The sequence below is a fragment of the Acanthisitta chloris genome, unplaced genomic scaffold, assembly GCF_000695815.1.
Source record: "Acanthisitta chloris isolate BGI_N310 unplaced genomic scaffold, ASM69581v1 scaffold15238, whole genome shotgun sequence".
NCBI lineage: Eukaryota > Metazoa > Chordata > Aves > Passeriformes > Acanthisittidae > Acanthisitta > Acanthisitta chloris.
Genome location: NW_008685495.1, coordinates 22,326 through 40,222, shown reverse-complemented (window position 1 = coordinate 40,222; position 17,897 = coordinate 22,326). Strand labels below are relative to the sequence as shown.

Sequence of the window (17,897 nt, the reverse complement as noted above, 5' to 3'; positions counted from 1 at the left end):
TTCTACAGTAATTCCAAATCTTGAGCGTAACTGCCAGTTGCTGCTGTAATATTTCTTATTTTTGGTGCTTTTCTTGTATTTTAAACTTTTTTTCAGCTTTGAGACTTTTAGTCATGGATGAGAATTAACATGTCCCCACCCCATATCCCCCCAAACCAAAGCACTGTTCAAATGTCTTGTTACATGAGAAAGAAAAATGAAATCTTGAAAAAGCTTATCCTAGGACAAATTGCAGAAAAGCCATTTTGAGATGTTTATTTCTATTAAAAGGCACTTACATCATGGTAGGTGGCCTCATAATTTTTAAAAACTGCAATAAATGTATCAGAAACTTTACTAGATGATCAGTTAACAGTTCATAATATAATGTTTTTTCAACAATAGAAAGAAGATATTTGCACAGCTCCTCTCAAAAAGACTTGCAAAGTGATTTTATTTGTTAGCCTGTCTTGGGTGTTGAGAAATTGGGGTATATTTCTGAGAACCACTTAGTGAGAACAGCCTGTTTTATTTATCTTTGGCTCTATGACCTTATCACCATGAGCTTTCAGACTCTGACAGCTCCCTTTCTTGTAAACAAAGGAATGTTCCTTTCAAATACCTTGGATAATCAGCTAATCAAAACAGTAGCAACATCACAGGGAGATGCCATTGCCCAGAAATCATTAGGCAGGCAGCACACATTCTGCCATGTTAGTGCAACAGTTTTCCTACAAGCTTCTTGGCTTACCTTTGGGGCTGCTGTGGCAGCATTTTAGCCTGTTCACAGCTTTCATGTGGATGTTAAACTCATACCTCTGTTTCAGAGCACTTTGTGCAATGCTAATAGAGAATTACCAAAACATAACACAGAGGTGAATGTAACCTCCTGATCTAATGTTGGTATCTTAGGTGTGCCTAGTTGGTCATCACTGCTAGCTGTTTCTGTGAATTTAACATCAGGTGAGATCAAATGCAACAAGAGGCAAATTGACACTAACACCTTGTTAAATTATTTCTTGGTTGCTCCTGTTCGCCGTTATTCTTAACCAACCTTAACCCTTGTTTGTTAGCCCTCAACCTCTGCCCCGAATGCCATGGTATTTCTTCTTCATAGTCTGGTACAGAATATTAGGAGCTGATTTTTGACTTGTTTCTACATGAAATAATACTGAAAAAAAATTCTAGTAGAAAAACCAAGGCCTTCTATCAGGTTGTTATCTGCCATAGAGAAAGACAGAGCTTAATCTCTGAGTACTCAGTCTGTGGTATGTGATTTGAAAGAACTTTAAATTGGGTTTTGTAGCAGTCAAGGAAATGGGCTGTCATAAGTAGACTTTTGAAGGTACAAGAAGTGTATATGTAGAAGCTATGGGTATAATTTCCATATATAATGCAGAATGCCTTAATTAGTCTACAAAATTGTAACACAGCCTGATTTTGGCTAAATCATCTTCAATATTTTATAGTGTCATATCCTTTAAATATACATATATCGAGATATTTTAAAAGTTAGTGTACATTAGGCTGTGAAATCACACCTTACTAAAGATGTGCAGATGTCATATTTAGGTCACTGGCTTTTCTGTTTCGGTGTTGCTATGCTTCTAGTGTGCTGTTCATTAAAAAAATAACAATTTTTTTAATTTCTGTACTAATTGCTAGGTACTGCTTAACCTGTGCTAGCCAGAAGTAGTGTGGTGAGGTTAGAAGTGTAGTATGAATCAATTTGTCCATTTATGTATAGTTTATATTGGCAATTATATAGCAGTGGAAGAGAATCATGTATCTTTTTAAAACAAGATTTTACCATTTAAATGAAACTTGTAATATATGTTAAAGATTAATATTATAAAAAACTTGTATTACTTTTTGTTTCATTTTTGCATGCAGGACAATCATAGTGGATTTGAGATGATTTCTGGAGATGATCTTGTCCAACTTCCTGCCCAAAGCAAGTCCAATTAGAGCAGGTTGCTGCAGAGCTTGGCCAGCAAAGTGCCGAATAGCTCCAAGGATTGAGACTCTACCACCTCTCTGGGCAGCTGGTTCAATACTTGATTACCCTTGTGGTGAAAACGCGCTTGCACTGCTTGGAATTGCATGCGTTTCAGATTTGTCAGAGAGGTGTGCTGTGAGAAGATGAGTGGCAGCAGACACTGTTGGGCTCCCTCTTCTCTGTACCCGCACAGTAGTTAGCTGTAGACAGCAGTAGGATCTCACTTCTCCAGGCTGAACAACCCTAACTGATCCCTGAGGGAGAGCGCAAGAGGATGCTCCAGTGCCCTGACCACCAGTGCTCCTCTATTGAATTTGGTTCTGGTATGTCTTGGAGAGCCCTAGACTGGGTGCAGTATTGGACATGATGTCTCACAGAGATCAAAGAGAGGAGAAGAATTGTGCCCCTTGCTATTGCAACCCAGCACGCAGTTGCCCTTTGCAACAAGGGGACACTGCTGACTCATGTTCAGCTTGCTGTCCCCTGGGACCCTTGGATTGTTTTCTGCAAAGCTGCTTTCTAGCAGTTGGGTTTAGTGTGTGGTTACAGAGTCCCTTCATCCTGGGTGCTCCAGCACTTGGTGTTTGTGCCTGGACTTCACTGAGTTCCTGACAGGTCCCCACTGCCTCTGAAGAGCCCTGTCAATAACAGCCGTGCCCATCAGTTCTAACCCCTAGCTGGGGACTATCCACAGCCTTGCTAAGGGTGCACTCTTATCCCATCTTCCAGGTCTTTAATACAGATGTTAAAAACCCTGATCCCTGAAGGATACCACCAGTAACCAGCTTCAAGTTGGACTTCGTACCCCTGATCACACCCTTTGAGCCTACTGGTCCAGTCCCTTATTCACTGGTCTCTCACTAGCCAGTTGGTATCTCAGCAGTCTGTGAATAAGGTCTGTGCAAGACACTGTGGCAAAAGCTTTGCTAAAATGGACACATTCTCACTATTACTTTCAGTTTTGCCACAGGCAGTAAAACTATTTGGCCATATAAGCACAGTTCACCAGTAGGAAATGAGTTCCTCTCACCCAGTTTTCCCATCTTGCAATTTAAGATACAGAAATAATATATCTTACTGATATATTATGAAGGATATTAAGTTCATTGTTTTAGAAATGACAAAGGATTAGCAAAAGCAAATTTAGTAGTGGAAGAGAAAAATGGGGATGTAGAGTTCTGCACATTTTTTCAGTAGGTAATTGTAATCAATTCGGGTTTTAAAATTTAATTCTTAATATTGTTTGTAGACATTTGTCTGTATACTTTTTGAAGAACTCAGGTATCTTTTTATCTCTAGCTTGATTTGATGAAAGCAGAGGGACAATAATTGGATAAACAGCTAACTGATCTCCAAGAGAAAATATTATTTTCCCATGAAGCTTATGAAGCATCTTGCACAGTGAATAGTGAGTGTCTTTTTAAAGAGAAAATGGTATATTTTAGGTTTGGAAAGCAAATAATGAACAAAGATTATGAACTCTACTTATTAGGAAAGGTCATAATAAACCTCTTCTCTTATGTGTTCAGGTATTGTCAACTGTAATTTCCCCTAAACCTTGCAGTAACAGTTTTATATTGCAGTAGCAAATTAACTGAGGAACTCGCATGTAACTTTACTAGCCAAGGTGTCTTAGCATGTTACTTATAACTTGCATGGTTTTAGGAGTAACCGTAATGCTCTACAAAAACATTTCAGCTGAGTACCTGGTCTGACACGTTTGTCCAGAGTCAAAAAGGAGCCTGGGTGTGCAAAGTCTTATTTGTCATATTTGCATAAGAACACCCAAAACAGGACCTGATGTTGAACTTTAAGTTTTCTAGGCTTTACTTATGATAGAAACTGGTGGGAAAAGGTACTCTTGCAAACGAGGTACCTTGTTTAAAAATCATCTCTACATCTCTATAGATATGAGTACTTTTAGTTTTTCACTGCTGTGACTGTTTGGAATTGCTCATTAATGCTAAAATGAATAGGCATTTACCAAATCTCATACCATAACTGTAGTTAGTAGTGCTTTTAGAATGTATCTCCCTACCCACCAGCAGTATAATTTTGACTTTAAAATGTTTGTCATCTGGTGTGAGGTGGATTTATGGGAGTGCAGTAGTTTTAGTGCCTTTTGGCTGGGTTTTTCTGATGACATCACTGTGATCTAGATACAGTGTGTGACTCTAGTTGGTTCCAGTGTTAAATAGTTTCATAATTATGCTAGTTTTGGCAGTTTCCTTGGAACTTTCCCCATCTCTTTAATGAACATGTTTTACTTGTGGGCTTATGAGACAGCCACATGTTTGAGGAATTAATAGTGTGCTCTTAAAGTTAACATTGAGCAGGAGCATGCAGCTACAGAAAGCTTTTGGATCTATGTGTACTTAGGAATGTAGTTTTTATAAGTTCATGGTCACTCTTATCTTTCAGTCATTGAAGAATACATTTGGCTTATAAAGTATCAGTAACTGTTGTGAAAATGGTGTGTGTTCATGCTCAAAAAAGCCCCCAAACAATTCATGCAGCTCTAAAATATTTTTGATAATTGTGTAATGCAGGGAAATTAATGGATGTTATCCCATAGTAAAAAAATACCCTTCTTTGAAATTTTAGTCAGGTTGAATTCTTCAACATAGGCATGCTGTGTTACATGGATTGAGCCACATGGGTCTGGTTGTGAGATAAATTTGTGTTGTTTCTGCATCACTGTGGGACATATACATTTTTGGTTTGCTTGTGTTTAAATCCGACTTGCTGTAAATAATTTCAAACCATTTTCCATCCAAACAGTCTTGTGGCTCAGGGGAATATCAAGAATCTCATTGTATTTAATGTGTTTATAAGTTGAGATTTGAGACATTTTTTCAAAATTAATGCTATCTAAGGGTTTTCCACCCCTTTCTTTTGAATCACCCCCTCCAAACCCCAACCTGCCTGTGTTTATTCCTAGCTCTCTGAAAATGGTAAAAGCTTAAACCACTCTTGTTTAGTCTTTGTTCATAATACTCTAAAATATTGCATAGATTTTGTGTGAAGTCTTGAGCAGATGCATTGAACACAGTACGTAGATTGAAAAGTTAGGCTTGAATTTGGCTTGATACAGTTAACACTTAAAAAACCCAGAAAACCCCCAAATCTTCCCATCCTCCTGCTCCCCCTTTTCTTTTTCTTGTAGCTGACACAAATAGTAAAAGTCAAGAGTAATGTGATCCTATCAGATCAAGTAATTAAATAGTTGCAGCAGATTCTGTACAGTCCACGAGTGAGCTCAGGAAAGAACGAAATATACTAATTGAGCTGTTTGGTCACTGATGTCTTGGGGTTTTCTTCAAGTTTAAAAACATAAGTAGTAGTATAGTGACTCACCTGAAAAAATATTTTGATGCTACATGTGAACTAATTTCCAAGAAAGAGTATGGTTAAAAGTTGTTTCAAAAATTTTAGCTTAAAAGTATGTGATCTAGTTTTGCTCAGTAAACTGGAGGCGTGGAGGGTTGATCTCTGATTGCAAAATGTATATACTGGTGAAGAGACTTCCATCACCCCAGGCTTAAAGCAAGAACTTCAAGCTTCCCTTAGTGTCAGGTATGCCCTGGAGAGTGGTGGCTTTCTTATGAAATTGCACCATAGTTGAAAGTTTTGAGAGAGTCTTCAGGAGACTTACAGTCCTCAATGAAAAGTATCAGTATTTAGTCAGAGATGAGAAAACAAACAAAACAAACTTGAGAGTTGATGCTAAACACCCATTTTGGCATTTTTATACATTGGAATGGGACAATCCTGTATGATTGAAATGGCCTAATAACCATAAATTAAAAGAACCCCAACATCAAACCGCTTGTTTCAACACTGTCTGTTAATAACTGGGGAAAGCTTCCAAAAGAAGAGTGAACTTACATCTACCTTTTTAATATATGAATAGATCTGACTTAGGCAATTGCCCCAAGTAAGTCCAGGCTTCAGTCTTCATCGTATTTTTTTTTCCAATCTAAGATTGTATTGCTCTTTTATTTTTTTTTTCCGTAGTGAAATGTTATTTCCACTTTGTCAGAGAATTTCCCTCTGTTCTGTTATTCTAAATCTGGTGTGGAAGGAAAAATATCTCTTCAGTTACTTTTGAAGTTGTAGACTTACATCTAACGATACATTTTTAAATACAACTTATTTTAGAATGAAACAAAAACCACATTAAAAAGCAAGGAATGTGAAGATTCTGTTTTGTAATTTCTGAGATGATTAAAAATATCAGTCAGCACATGGGGAAGCACATGATCTGTCCTGTGCTAAAGCCCATCGCAGTATAGGATGTTTGCTTTTTGGTTAGAGGACTTAAAAATATTGCAACTTCATACTGTAATACTTGACATTTTTCCCCAGACCTTCTTTGTGTGAACACATTGTGTGATCTGAGTAGTGCCATGACCCAGAAAGCATTTTGCACTTTTTTGCAAGAGACTACATCTATCGCAGATGTAATTTGTCTTCAGCCAAAAGTTTTAAGTATTTGATTCCTCTCTAACCTGTTCTTTTAATAAATTTACAAGAATATTTGCAATTCTTCTCATGGTTTTCTTGCACTTGAGCCTTGTAGTTAAACTGTCATTCTGGAATGTAATGAGGATACTAGTGGTGTATTTAAAATCTTAGATTCAGATAATTAACATTTTCTTGTGTTGGTGAATTTTGTCTTGTAAGGCTTATATCCCATTCTCTAATTATGAGCCATGTTTCTGTTTCTGAATTCCTGAAGTTGAATGAAGTATGTAGAAGCTCAGATGAGCAGGTACCCTCAGTTCATTTATCTTTTCTGGGGTCATGCTTGACTTTTATAGAAGTCTACAAAAATATTTTGCTTTATGAATCAGCTTCAATTAGTGGTATTAGGAAGGACATGGCTCTGACATCTTGGAACTGTCTGAGGTGGTTTCATGAGTAGGCATGTAAGCTCATAAAATTAGGTAGTTTCTCATATTTGTTTTGGTAGTCTGCAGGACTGTAAAAATGTTTCAGCAGAAATGCAGCTAGATGAAATGTGTTCAATTGAAATGAATACTTAAATGACTGGGGTTTCTTTTCTACACAAAAGTTAATTAAAGTATTAATTTCAATGTTTTTTTGTTACCCAGCTAGTTTTGTATTCATTTCTGTAGTACAGGATTGAATTGATGGGAAAACAGTAACAGAGATTACTGAATCTTTACCAAGTTGTTCTCTCCACATTTATTTTCTTTGTATTTGGTTTATTCAGTTGGTTTCTTTTCCTCTAGCAGGAAGACCATGAAAGTTGTGGTTCCAGTTCAACAAACCGCAGTACCACGGAAAGCATGAAATCAGCTGTAAAACCACGACGAGTTCAGCAGTCTGCTTCTCCTGACCCTGATTTACCTCCAGGTAATCCATAATTTCAGAAGCTGCTTTGTGTTTCCGTTGTAGAAAATTCCTAAAGTTCATTCAAATGGCTACAGTGTTTGTTAGATTATTATATTTTGTCTACCAACAAATTGCATAAATGTTAGAAATGTTAGAATGTTAGAAAACAGAGCCAAGTTGCAATAAAATGTGGTTAATGCTGATAACCTTTCTTTATTTAAATATACATAACTCATTTATAGTGGAAGATGGAGTCATAAAATGGTTTGGGTTGGAAGGGACCTTAAAGAACATCTACTTCCAATGCCTCTGCCTTAGGCAGGGACAACTTCCACCTAGCCCCATTCAGCTTGGCCTTGAACACAACTTCTCTGGGCAACCTGTTCTAGTTCTTTACTGCCCTCACAGTAAAGAAAGTCCTGTATGTACTGATAGAGATTTTCACCAATGTTTTTTTCACAGATGTGGAATCTGGCTCAGTTGAACCTTGGGGGTATTTTGTGGTTTAAAAATGCCTAAGGAACTATATATCTGACTATTGTTGCTTGAGTTTGCACAGAAATTTGGATGAGGTGTTATTTTGTGCAGAAAAGTGAAACTGGAGAGTACTGGAATGAATTGCAATTTGCTTTCTTGGGACATGTAGTTTTAGATAGGATAAAGACATGACAGTTTTGTATCAGGCTTTTTTGGTGTCATTTGTTAGCAAAAAGTTTACACTTGCCTTGAATCAAACCACAACATGGAAATTTAGTATGCAGAATATTATGTACTGCAGGGTATCATTTTCCTTTGGAATGAGTACTTGAGGAGCCAGGTCTGGAGGCTGTCCTAGAGCTTTGAGGTGCAATAAACTCCAGTGGAATTGCAGAGCACCATTTCCTACCATGGACAGCGTTTCCGCTCTGGCAGCTCCTTGTCACTTGGTCCTTCAGGTCACACCTGCAAACGACCGAAGTCAAAGACTTGGCACAAATAGGATGATATATTGCCTTCAGGATTTTGGTTTCTCAAGTTTGTTTCTGTCAGTGTCACCTGTGTGACCTCCCAGAAAGGTGTAGTCTTAATGAAAAGCTGGGGCCTGCATATTGTAGTGCTGACATCTGATGAAGTTAAAACATTCCTCAAGCCTGGATGCAATATGCACGTATTAGCCTTTTATGAATACAGTGTGGTTCCTACTGATTAGTGTGTTCATACAAATTGCACATACTGTATTTGTTGTACTGTAGCAAATTATCAGGAAGGTATGTTTAAGACTACTCCCTTCCAACCCCCTGCCATGGGGGGGGACACCTTCCCCAAGACCAAGTTGCCAAGATCTGGTGCCTTCTGATGTTATGATTTGATAGATTCTCTAGATGAACTTTGTGCTTCTGTGAAACTGTAGGGCACTGCCACCTCCTTCATTTTCATCACACTCCTGCAGCTGCATTGAGCATGTTGGCAGTGAAGTCTAATGATTCAGAGGGCATGAGTGAAATCTTACCTTATTGAATGGACTGTGGGTTCCTTCCTGTTGGTGAAGTTATCTACAGTTGGCTTTATTTTTGGTTTTGGGTGGATAAATAGCACTGGTTAGTATAGAGGTCCTATGTGGTAAAAAGCCTCCATGAGGAGTAGACGTCTCCTTATAGGAAGATTTTATTCTGGTGTAGATATGACTTTGCTAAGCTTGAATTGGTGCCTCCTGCATTTAAATAAGATGTTGAGTCATGTACTTAGGTTGTTTTGGTTTTTTTTTTTCCATCTTTGGAGTATATGTGTATGATATTTGTGGTGTAATTTGTTGAAAGACTAATTTTTTCCTTGAACTCTGAAGTGTTCTTGGTGATGAAGTAGCAACTTGAGTATTTTCCTATTTATCTCACAATGTTTTGATGTTAATTTTAATTTTTATTTGAATTAAAATTATTGATGTAAATGAGTCTTATTTAATGTAAATTTCATAAAACTGCTCTTTAAGCCAGGGGATTTCAGCCTGTATCATTAACTGGCTTTTTCAGCAGTTACCGAACCAGAGCTCTATATAGTCTGTGTTTTTAGATAAAATGTGAGTACCGTTAAAAATTTTAAAACATAGAAATTTTATGGCTCACTTTTATCCAGCACAAGGAGTTAGCTCCATACTTGGATTCAGTATGCATGAAAGAGAATGTGTAGCATTTAATTTCTTTACCATATTGGTAAAATGTGTGTTTACTGCATTCTGGGAATTCCCAGATGAGATTATTTTTCCAATCACATTATATCTGAAAAAATGCAAATGGATATTTTCCAAACAGGCTTCAGTGCAGTCCTTACTATTTGTCCTGTTGACAGAAATTGGTTTTGATACACTCCACAGAGGTGTTACTGAACAAGATGTAGATGTATCAGTTATTAGAATGAGTAAAAGTACTAGACACATGAATGCTTAGTTAACTTCTAAAGAAGAAGGTGAGGGAGTACAGAGATGTACTATATGTGTATTTGAAAAGGAACATAGCAACTGGTGTTTTTTTCACAAACCTATTTCTAAATACATTTCAAGTGAAAAAGTCATTGTTGTAATTTTATGTCTACAATAATCCATAGTGTTCTATTTTCTTAATTAGTTTGAAAGCTAATTAATCCCTTAATCTTTATTGTATTCATAGTAGTTACAATTTTTATAGTATCTTGCATTTCCAGAGTGCTGACTGACTAAAACCCTTTAAGGTTCTGTGTACTAAAGCTGTGATTTTTGGATAAAGGACAATGACACTTAGTCGGTTTAAGTTTTGATTTTAAAGAAGAGTGCAAGTTGAAAATAATGGATATACGGAAATAATTGTATTTATTACTAAATAAAGGAGTTGGATATCATGTCTTCCTTTTAACTCTCAAGAATTTGTTTTATTTTATAGGTTATGTTCAGAGTTTGATTAGACGTGTTGTAAACAATGTCAACATTGTGATCAACAATCTCATATTAAAGTATGTGGAGGATGATATTGTTCTCTCAGTCAATATCACGTCTGCAGAATGCTATACAGTGGATGAGTTTTGGGATCGAGCGTTTATGGATATCTCTGGTGAGTAGATACTTTTTGGTTTTACATAGCACTTGTAAATTCATACAGAAATTTGCAGGTACCATAAAAATGGTTCTTTATATTGGAAGTAAGATTATTTCTGCCTGTTTTCATTTCTACTCAGTTTTTTCATTTGTTCTTAATTCTGAGGAGCCAATTATAATAATACATATTAATTTTATTTTTTTTTTAAAATGCAAACCTTTAAGATCACAGAATTTTGCAAGGTGTGTTGTAGTCTTCTCTGCTGATAGCTGCCATCCTGCCATGGTGTTTCATTTTGTGCTTGCTGCTAGCAGTGGGTGCTTAAGCAGTCAATTTCTGCTTTTGTGGCTGAGCAGTAGGGTATTAAGTCATTCTGTTGTGCATGTTTGTGATGATCTTAAACCTCTCTGAACAGGCTGTCTGGAGATGCAGTGAAACGTGCTGTGCTGTACTGAGCACAGCGTACCAGTTGCAGGCCGTGACTCATTTTGCTTTGTGTTTTTAGGGGAAAAAACCCAATTTCTGATTTATTTATATTTTTTTAAATCTTGATTTTCAGTACTTGAATGTTTCAGTCCTTGAATGACCAACATGCACCTGTAAATCTAGGTGCTCTTACTGACAATGGGTAGAGATGGGATTGGGGCACAGTAGGAGTATTAAGATCACACAGTAGGTCTCAGTTAGAATGGAGAATTCACTTAATGGTTTCCTGGACCTGTTTTTTTGTTCTGGCTAAAATAATTGCGAACTAATATGGAAAAAATTGCAAAATATGTTTGGTGTTTCATATTATTTCAGCGTAATAGCTCTTGTTTATTTTGGGAGGTTCAAAAGAGAATTTTTGGGGAAAATATGTGATTTCTGGGAGAATAACATGAGGTATATTTATTGCTTTTATGCTTCTTTGTGAAATAGTACTCTTACAAAAAGATCTAAGGTACAGTGAAGGGTTGAAAGTTTTTATTACAGGTAACAGATTTGTTCTCACTTCTTATGTATTCAGCTGTAAAAATCTGTGAGGCATTAAATTATTCTCTTTAGTCACATAAGCAAGTACTTTGCTGGTGATTTAAATAATGAGCAAAGAACTGTCTTGTATTGTTTTCTTCTAGATAAGAACATGTATGCACAACTTCTCTTATGCAATGCGTTTTTTTAACCTATACACTTCTTTTAAAAGCCACTGATCTGGTGCTGAGGAAGGTGATCAACTTTTCTGACTGCACAGTATGTCTTGATAAGAGAAATGCTAGTGGTAAAATTGAATTTTACCAGGAACCTCTGCTGTACAAATGTTCCTTCAGGACTCGTCTACATTTTACTTATGATAACCTCAACTCCAAAATGCCATCTGTTGTTAAAGTAAGTATCCAAAATAATTTTATTTTTTTTTGCTACTTACCTCTGACGTTTTGAGCTTTTTCAACATACAATTCAAAATTTAAAGGAAAATGAAAAGCTTATGCTATTTGCTTTTTTGACTGTTTTGTTTATATGATGCTGTTTTGCTGGAGTACGTTTTGTTTATAGGATGCAGTTAATTGATGTACAGTAAAAACATGTAAGCAAGGAAGTAATGCTCCTAATATTTTCTCTTTTCCTGGAGTTTAAAAACAACCCCCAAAATGCTGATTACAAGGGGGGAAAGAAAGGCTGCAGGTAATCTGTTAAAGAACAAAAAACCAGTTGTGTTCTTTAAGGTATCTTTAAGATGGAAAGGATTTTTTGGCTTAAGTTATTGTTTCCAATGTAGCTCAAACTCTCCTGACTAACAGGAAACTTCAGGGTATTAATACAATGCAGTGAACCACGTGAAATGGATTAGCAAGTGAAACTCGGGTCCTAGTGAGCAGGAGTGCAATACTGTTCAAACACAACTGACACCAGGTGACATCTTTACGTTTTGCAGTTCAGAAACAAAGTGCTGAATTGGTGGAGGGACTAAACTATTTTTTTTCTGCTCTGAGTAAGCATACACGATGTTTGTCTTTTCTCCTTCCTGTTCTCAAAGAATACCAGTGGAACCTATTTAATTAGCTGAGAAGTTTCTAAAATTAAGACATGGACTGTGTTAATAAAAAAGACTCTCCAGGAGTTTGCACTGCAAAACAGTAAATTTTGAGATAAGTTTTGATGGAATTTCTTGATATAATTTAAAATTGTCACTTTTTCAGTTCATGGTATGATTCAGGAAGCCCTGGGCTGCTGTGAACTTGAGGTTGGGCGTTAATTATGTCCAATTTGCCAGATATTTAGTGGATACAGTGCTAAAATGAAACTCATACTAGAATGCAGTGAGACTGTACCAATGTAATTAAATTGTGTTAAAATTTTCTGGTTGTCTTTGGTCATTTATTGCCTTTGCCCTTTTGTAAGGCACATGCCAGTTTATTCAAAGATGTCTTAACTTATTTTTGAAAATTTATACTTTGATTTGAGGTTTGGTTATGTTGTACATAGTTTTTTCTTTTTTAAATTGTTCTTTTTTGTCTTTTTTTCAATCATTAAGCATAAAATACTATTTTTGAAGATACTTAGAAATGTGCTCAATTAAATAAAAACCTTCAGATATATGATGATAGATTAATATTTGAGTTAATAATTGTTGATTATGGTACATACAGTAATAGTCCAAAGGTACTGATTGTTTTGCATCTTAAATCCTTCTTAGTATTTCACTGCTATACCATTATGTGATGATTAGATCTGTTGACCTATTCAAATTTTACATTTGATAACTTTCTGACATGTTTTATGCTTGAAGATTGTGCACTGTGGGTCATCAGGATTAAGTTTTTTAAAGAGACTCTTTAAAATATTTAGCAAATAAATGGAAGTAGCTGTGTTTTCTTTCAGTTGAAGAAAGAGCAGCTGTTATCAGTAAATATAGTGACTTCATTAGTGGTATTAATTCCAGGACACTTAAAGCTTTTTAAAAGTCTCTGCTGCAAATGATAATCATGGTAGCATCGGTGTGTCTGAAGGGCAGATTGCTGAAGGTCAGTGGTTTGTTTCCCAGCTCAAGACCAAAGCCAACAGCATGAAATTGTTCTCTCCAAATCTGTGAAGGTTTTTATGATCTTTTGTACTATATGTCGTTCACTTAGTAAAGCAGATTTGGTTTTCAGTCTTGACAGTAAGTTGCCAAGACATGCTGTTTTGATTTCTTTGTAGGGGCTAGAGCATTTTTATAACCTGCATAATTTTAATTACTGTGTCCATTGCAAAGTTTTTGCCAAACTAATCTTGATGAGCTGTATTGGAGTTAAGACTTCTCCAAGAAGGATGGTTCTTAAGTAGTTGGGTATGTGGAGGTAACAAAACACATGTAAAATAATTAGAGCTTTTTGGGTTGCTGTTCTTGTCAAACTAATCATGGGATGAGGCAACCTTGAGACAGATGAGCTGGTTTGCACTGGGGATGTCAGTCCTGCCTCCACCTATTTGTAGCAGCACTGACATTGGTCTGACCTGTCAGTCATCTAAGTCCGCTCACTATGTTGGCAGAAAGTTAACTTGACAAGAAGAAATAAATAGTTTTCTGCCAGTTTTGGGCAGATGAGTCAATCTGCTGAGGGGCAGCTGAATTCCACTTAGAATGTAAGAGCAGGATCATGATGGAAGGACAGTGCCATACAACAAGTCCTGGAGTGTAACATTATTTCAGTGAGGCTATTATATAATTATTGCCTGCAATGCTACTTAGTGTTCCTGTCCTCCTCTGTGACATATGCCCTTTGTGTGACTTTAAAAAGGCTTATGGCAAAATAATCCTTTCTGGGTTTTAATTTGCAAATCTTATTTTCTCCTTATCCTTCCTGCTCTTCTGCAGCAAAAGGCTTTGTTATTAGTAACTTTAAATAAACTGGCCCTGAGAAAATTGGTATGTGAGGATTAATTTTTGAATTTCCAAAATGTCTCTGAGGAATTTACATGCTATTTTCTTTCAGAGAATTTTAAAACCCAACAGTGCTCTGATACCTGACATAAATCCTCTTGTCCGTAACAGCTGATACAATGTTGTCATCCTATATGATTCAGGCTGAGGCTTTATTAATTCTCTCATATAAATCATGGTCAAGTGATGTTAGAGGGTTAGCCTGTTGTTATGTAAATATTGGTTGTTGCCCCTATATTTTTGCCATACCCATGGGTATGCAGTACTGTTTAAAAAATAATATTTCACGGTTTTTGAATTGGATTGCATTAAGGCCAACACTGATGTGTAGTTACCTTCCATTTCCATTATTTTCACCCTCAACATTCTGAAACTGTACCTGGCGCTAGAAATATAACTAATGCTAGACAGTTATATTGTTGGAACAACTTTATTTTATGCAGCTCTTATTTAATGGAAGGTAGCTTTCTTATAACATTTGGTTTTGTCTTTATATAATGAGCACATATTCATAAAAATACCCTGAAGTATTGGTTAAAACAGGTAAAATTGTTAAGGAAGGATAAGTTTTCATTATAGTAATTGCAGTCTTTGCTAGGCTTCAGGTGGAATCAATCCATCCCCCTGCCTTGCTATCACTTGTCCACTTGGAACAATGTTGGGAGTGGGAAGGAATAAAAAAGAAGGACCTTGTATATTAAACCCACTATATCTAGTGTTTCTTTAGCATGCAGAGATTTTATGAAACCCTATAATGAAAATACAAGTTTTTAATCAGATGCACTGATGTGTCTTGTTTGAGAAATTTCTTCAGCAATAATTGTAAAAAGGAAATAAATGTTTGTAGACATGTGAAATGTGTTACACTTGACACTGAAGATCTCTTGTGAGTGAACCCAAAGAGTGTCTGCTGTTTGCAGCCCTTTGCCTTGTGTGTACTGCAGCTCTTGTTAGAAATTAGAATGCCTGTGCCAAATGAGTATGGAGTTGTATGGTTTGAGAGTTGGCTTTACTGATGACAGAGCTTTGTTATTACTTCCTTTTGTTCTCTTCCATATTATAGATTCACACATTAGTTGAAAGTTTGAAACTTTCAATCTCTGATCAGCAGCTTCCTATGTTTATACGTATAATGCAACTTGGAATTGCTCTTTATTACGGAGAAATAGGGAACTTGAAAGATGGGGAAAATGAAGATTTGATTTGCCACACTAAAGATATGTTGGGAAATATCACAGGTAAATGCAATTTCTACTTTTTAACAAGAAATGTTAAGAACATTTAATTTCTCTGCTTTTTGAAAATACAAATGCCCAAATGTTCTTAAGTTTAGTGATTACATCACGGTTGTAGTAGTTTTAATTTAGTGATAGCAGATGGGTATATCTTCCTCCTATTTTGCCTCACAGTACATAGGTAGAGCAGCTAGACTAAAATGGTGCTGTTTTATTTTAGTGGCTTCCAAAATACTGAAAAATACTGTAATCCAAATTATTGTTTGATGCCTTTTACTGTTGTCTCTGTGTACACATACTGCAGCAAGAGGTATGCTAAATGATGGATGATTTTTATGGCCACGTAGCCCAAATGTTGTATGACCCAGGTCCTACATCTCCACCTTTTCTTTTTTTGTCCGACCTTCCACCATTTCTTCTGTCCTGCCACCAGCAGTGTATACTAAACTGCTCAAGTCATGTTCCATATCAATTATTTTTCCTTCTCTGTCTCACAGTTCTGCCTCTTGGCTTTTCCCAAGGCTTTTATATGCACCTCTTCTTTATTTCTTGTGTTTCAACACTTACATTTGGACTGAAATCTGATCTCTGAGGCTTGTGAAGAAAGCAGGAAGGAAGCTTGCATTGCCTTTGTGGGAGGAGGTGTCCTTGCCTCTAAGCATGTGCAGAGAATTCTCAGGAGTGTTTTTTTTATTATGCTTTCATCTGTTATGCAAGTGTAAATAATTAGATTTAAAGACTAAAGACTAACTAGACTCAAGAGTCAAAGGTTTAAAACCTGTAAGAGTGGGATCTCTTGAGTTTAAAAATAGGCATATTCCATTTCTATTTACTTATGTTCTCAGTTTAAATGAGACATTAAGCATAATATTTTTCCCCAGTAGGAACATACTGCATACACCTCCCTGTAGTAATTTTGAAGTAGTTATTACCCCACATGAATCTCATGAGTGGCAATGAAGCCAGATAGAAGTTATTTGTGCTCTTTGTATATGCAGTGTTACCTGTTTGGGTCATAAATCTTAGACTTGAATCTTGGGGGAAATCCTTGTTTTGCTGTCTATGTTATCTTTGATCGTTTTCATAGAAGACCAACATTTTGACTTTTGGCTCCTGGATGGCACACCAGTGTTTTTGTGCATAGCTAAAATTGTATCTCTGATTACTTGAAAGGCTGACTTTTAAACAAAGGAGGCTTTCAACCTAAATTTTTGGATCTGCACTGTGTTTACTTTTTTACTTGTTATGGCTGTTGCAATTGAAGTCCTTTTTTGCTTCATTTTAAAATTGGAAACTATGAGATCATAATATATCATTACGAGTAAGTTTTAATTTGCAGGTGTAGAAAGTCTTCAGTGGAAGAAGTCTTGAAAGCTTGTGTTATAGGTGACAAATTCTGGTCTCACTGCACATCTATGGTGTTAAAACTATGGCAAAGACCCTTAATATTTTTCAAAAGAAAATGTTAGTGAATCAAACATTTTGGAAACTGATGTTCAGTAATGTAAAATTTCTGCTTGTTTTCTACAATTATCAACTAAGTATCCGTGAATGCTGTGTGGAGTACTGTCCTAGACAGATTTTGCATACTAAAAATTTGAGTTTGAGAAATAAATTTTCAAGCATGGTTGGTCTGAAACTTAGCTTGGTTTGTATTTTAAAAGGTGGAGAAGATGAAACAAGCTCAGTAATGCAATATCCTGCACAGTATATTAATCAAGATCCTTATTTGCATCAAGATGATGACCAGCAACAAGGATGGGTTTCTTGGGCTTGGTCTTTTGTTCCTGCTATTGTGAGTTATGATGATGAAGAGAATGATGCTAGTGCAATGGATGATGGAACAATGCTACATCAGCAGAAATCTCAGTCGCTCAAGGATCCTATTATTTCCATTGGGTTTTACTGTACAAAGGCAACAGTGACTTTTAAGGTAAGTATCTCTCTGTGTCATAATGGGTTCATTTAGCTTGTTGAGGAAGTGCATAAAGATTATTGGAGCATTTGTGTACAGTCTGATTGGAAACGAATATTGCATTAATGAGTAACAAGTAATGTGAATGTTGAAAGTTCTTCTTTCATCATACTGTAATTTGGAATGTGAGGTGGTTTTGCCATTTGAACTAGAATCTGAGTGTCAAGTTTATAACCTTAAAGGTTATAAACTTAATTTACTTAGGTTAGTATTTTGTGATTGGAGAAACAGCTTAAAGGCTTTCTAAGAATGTTTATTGCAGGATTCTATCCATCTAATGTTTGTATAAATATGTATTTCATGTAAAAAAAATTTAGCTTTGTAGAGCTTGTAAAATGGAGGGATTTGTTAGATTACCCATTCTTTGGACTACTGCATGTGAAAATATGAGTTGATAATGTTGAAT

At 36.2% G+C, this 17,897-nt stretch overlaps 1 protein-coding gene across 1 annotated transcript in view; it reads left to right on the top strand.

Annotated features, from left to right (window-relative positions):
* The window catches only part of LOC103807074 (vacuolar protein sorting-associated protein 13B-like), a gene marked incomplete at its 3' end in the record, with an annotated part of 66,789 nt that overhangs the window by 32,522 nt on the left and 16,370 nt on the right, over positions 1-17,897 (top strand). Inside the window, exons 3-7 of the mRNA XM_009079791.1 lie at positions 7,240-7,360; positions 10,228-10,395; positions 11,564-11,745; positions 15,345-15,519; positions 17,181-17,449. Coding sequence (XP_009078039.1) covers positions 7,240-7,360; positions 10,228-10,395; positions 11,564-11,745; positions 15,345-15,519; positions 17,181-17,449 — 915 coding nt within the window. The remainder of the gene's footprint in view (positions 1-7,239; positions 7,361-10,227; positions 10,396-11,563; positions 11,746-15,344; positions 15,520-17,180; positions 17,450-17,897) is intronic.